The sequence below is a fragment of the Hipposideros armiger genome, unplaced genomic scaffold (genome assembly GCF_001890085.2).
Source record: "Hipposideros armiger isolate ML-2016 unplaced genomic scaffold, ASM189008v1 scaffold_351, whole genome shotgun sequence".
NCBI lineage: Eukaryota > Metazoa > Chordata > Mammalia > Chiroptera > Hipposideridae > Hipposideros > Hipposideros armiger.
Genome location: NW_017731701.1, coordinates 1,405,029 through 1,406,412, shown reverse-complemented (window position 1 = coordinate 1,406,412; position 1,384 = coordinate 1,405,029). Strand labels below are relative to the sequence as shown.

Below are 1,384 nucleotides of genomic sequence, written 5' to 3'. Positions count from 1 at the left end.
TGCACCAATAGGAAGCTGTGGCTTGGGATTGCCTGGTGGTACCTCATCATCATCCTCCCCAAAATGATGAACTTTCTCGTACTTTTCTAGGTAACGCAAGTAATACTGTTTTAAAGCAAAGGCAGCGTTAGAACAACTTCTGGGAAAGTTGAACTCTTCAACAATTTCTCCCCACTGATTCTTCTCAGAAACCTTCGCGAATCCGCCTAAAGTAGTGACTCTGGTGTAGAGACCGTGAAGATCCAGTTCCTTCCCACCCACCGCAGGGATTTTTTTAAAAGGCGACCTGCGGGAGAGAGAAAGCCCCGCACTTGTCAGCCGGGACCCCGCGCCCGGCCCGGGCGGGAGAGCCCGGTTCGCCCCGGCTCGCCCCGGCGCTGCCCCCCCGGTTCTGCTCTCACCCTCTGCTGTGGTGGAACTGCCGCAGCTCGTCCAGGAAAGCGAGTCCCTTTCTCCGCTCGTCCGGAGGCGCCTTCCCCGTCGAGTTTGCCATTATTTTTTCAAAGGAGGTTTTTAAAAAAACCCAGATCGGTGTTTTAAAAGCGCCCCCCGCTCCCTGCGCTTCCTACCAGAGCCCGGAGCCCATTCCTCGGCCGGCGGCGGCGGGGCTCAGTCATGGGCCGGCGGTCTGAAACAGGTTTTTAAATGATCAATGCAAGTAAAATTGCCATTGGCAAAAATTGTGGTGTGACCTAAATCCAGCACACTAAATATTAATATTTTACTTATTTTTTCTTCATAAACAAAGTTTCTTCCTTCAGCTGGAAGTTGCTAAAGTAGTAGATATGCTTTAAAACAGAAAATTGTGGATGCTTTGTGTTGCTATTCCATTTGTTAACTGACAGCTTTTACAAAAAGCTTTTTCTGTAAAAAAGAAAAAGTTGTAGATAAGATTTTGCTCTCTTCACAATGTCAGAGGCAAATGGTGTATACGGCAGCATACTCGTGATTATAAGCGTGGATCATGGAGTCACACTGCTAGGGCCAAATCCTGGATCTGCTTGTCTCTGGCTATGTGACTTGAACAAATCAATTAACCCATTAATCGTACCTTTGAGCTAATGGGGTTGACATGAAGACTAAATGAGATTCACTTTAAATGCTTAGAGCAATGTCTGACAAACAGTAGGCTATATAACTCTTTGATAAGTTAAAAGGAAAAATGTATGTACTCCACTTTACTGTCTTTGTCAGTATCTTGGTTCAGATGAAGTTAAATAAAAAGCATCACCAAAGATGTCTTCAGATAGGGATGGGGATTAGGGGAGAAAACCAAGCTAGGAAAGGCACGGCTCCACTACACTTGTAGTAATGATGGAGGGATTCACAGGTGGATTTTTCTCAATGAATCCCATGTCACTCCACCATCTGGTCAACCTACTTT

At 46.0% G+C, this 1,384-nt stretch overlaps 1 protein-coding gene across 1 annotated transcript in view; it reads right to left on the bottom strand.

Annotated features, from left to right (window-relative positions):
• The window catches only part of LOC109392851 (AT-rich interactive domain-containing protein 2-like), a 9,655-nt gene extending 9,033 nt beyond the window's left edge, over positions 1-622 (bottom strand). Inside the window, exons 1-2 of the mRNA XM_019661516.1 lie at positions 402-622; positions 6-286 (exon numbers count right to left, since the gene is read on the bottom strand). Of these exons, the coding sequence (XP_019517061.1) occupies positions 6-286; positions 402-493 (373 nt within the window). The 5' untranslated portion in view covers positions 494-622. The remainder of the gene's footprint in view (positions 1-5; positions 287-401) is intronic.
• Positions 623-1,384: the final 762 nt, after the last annotated feature.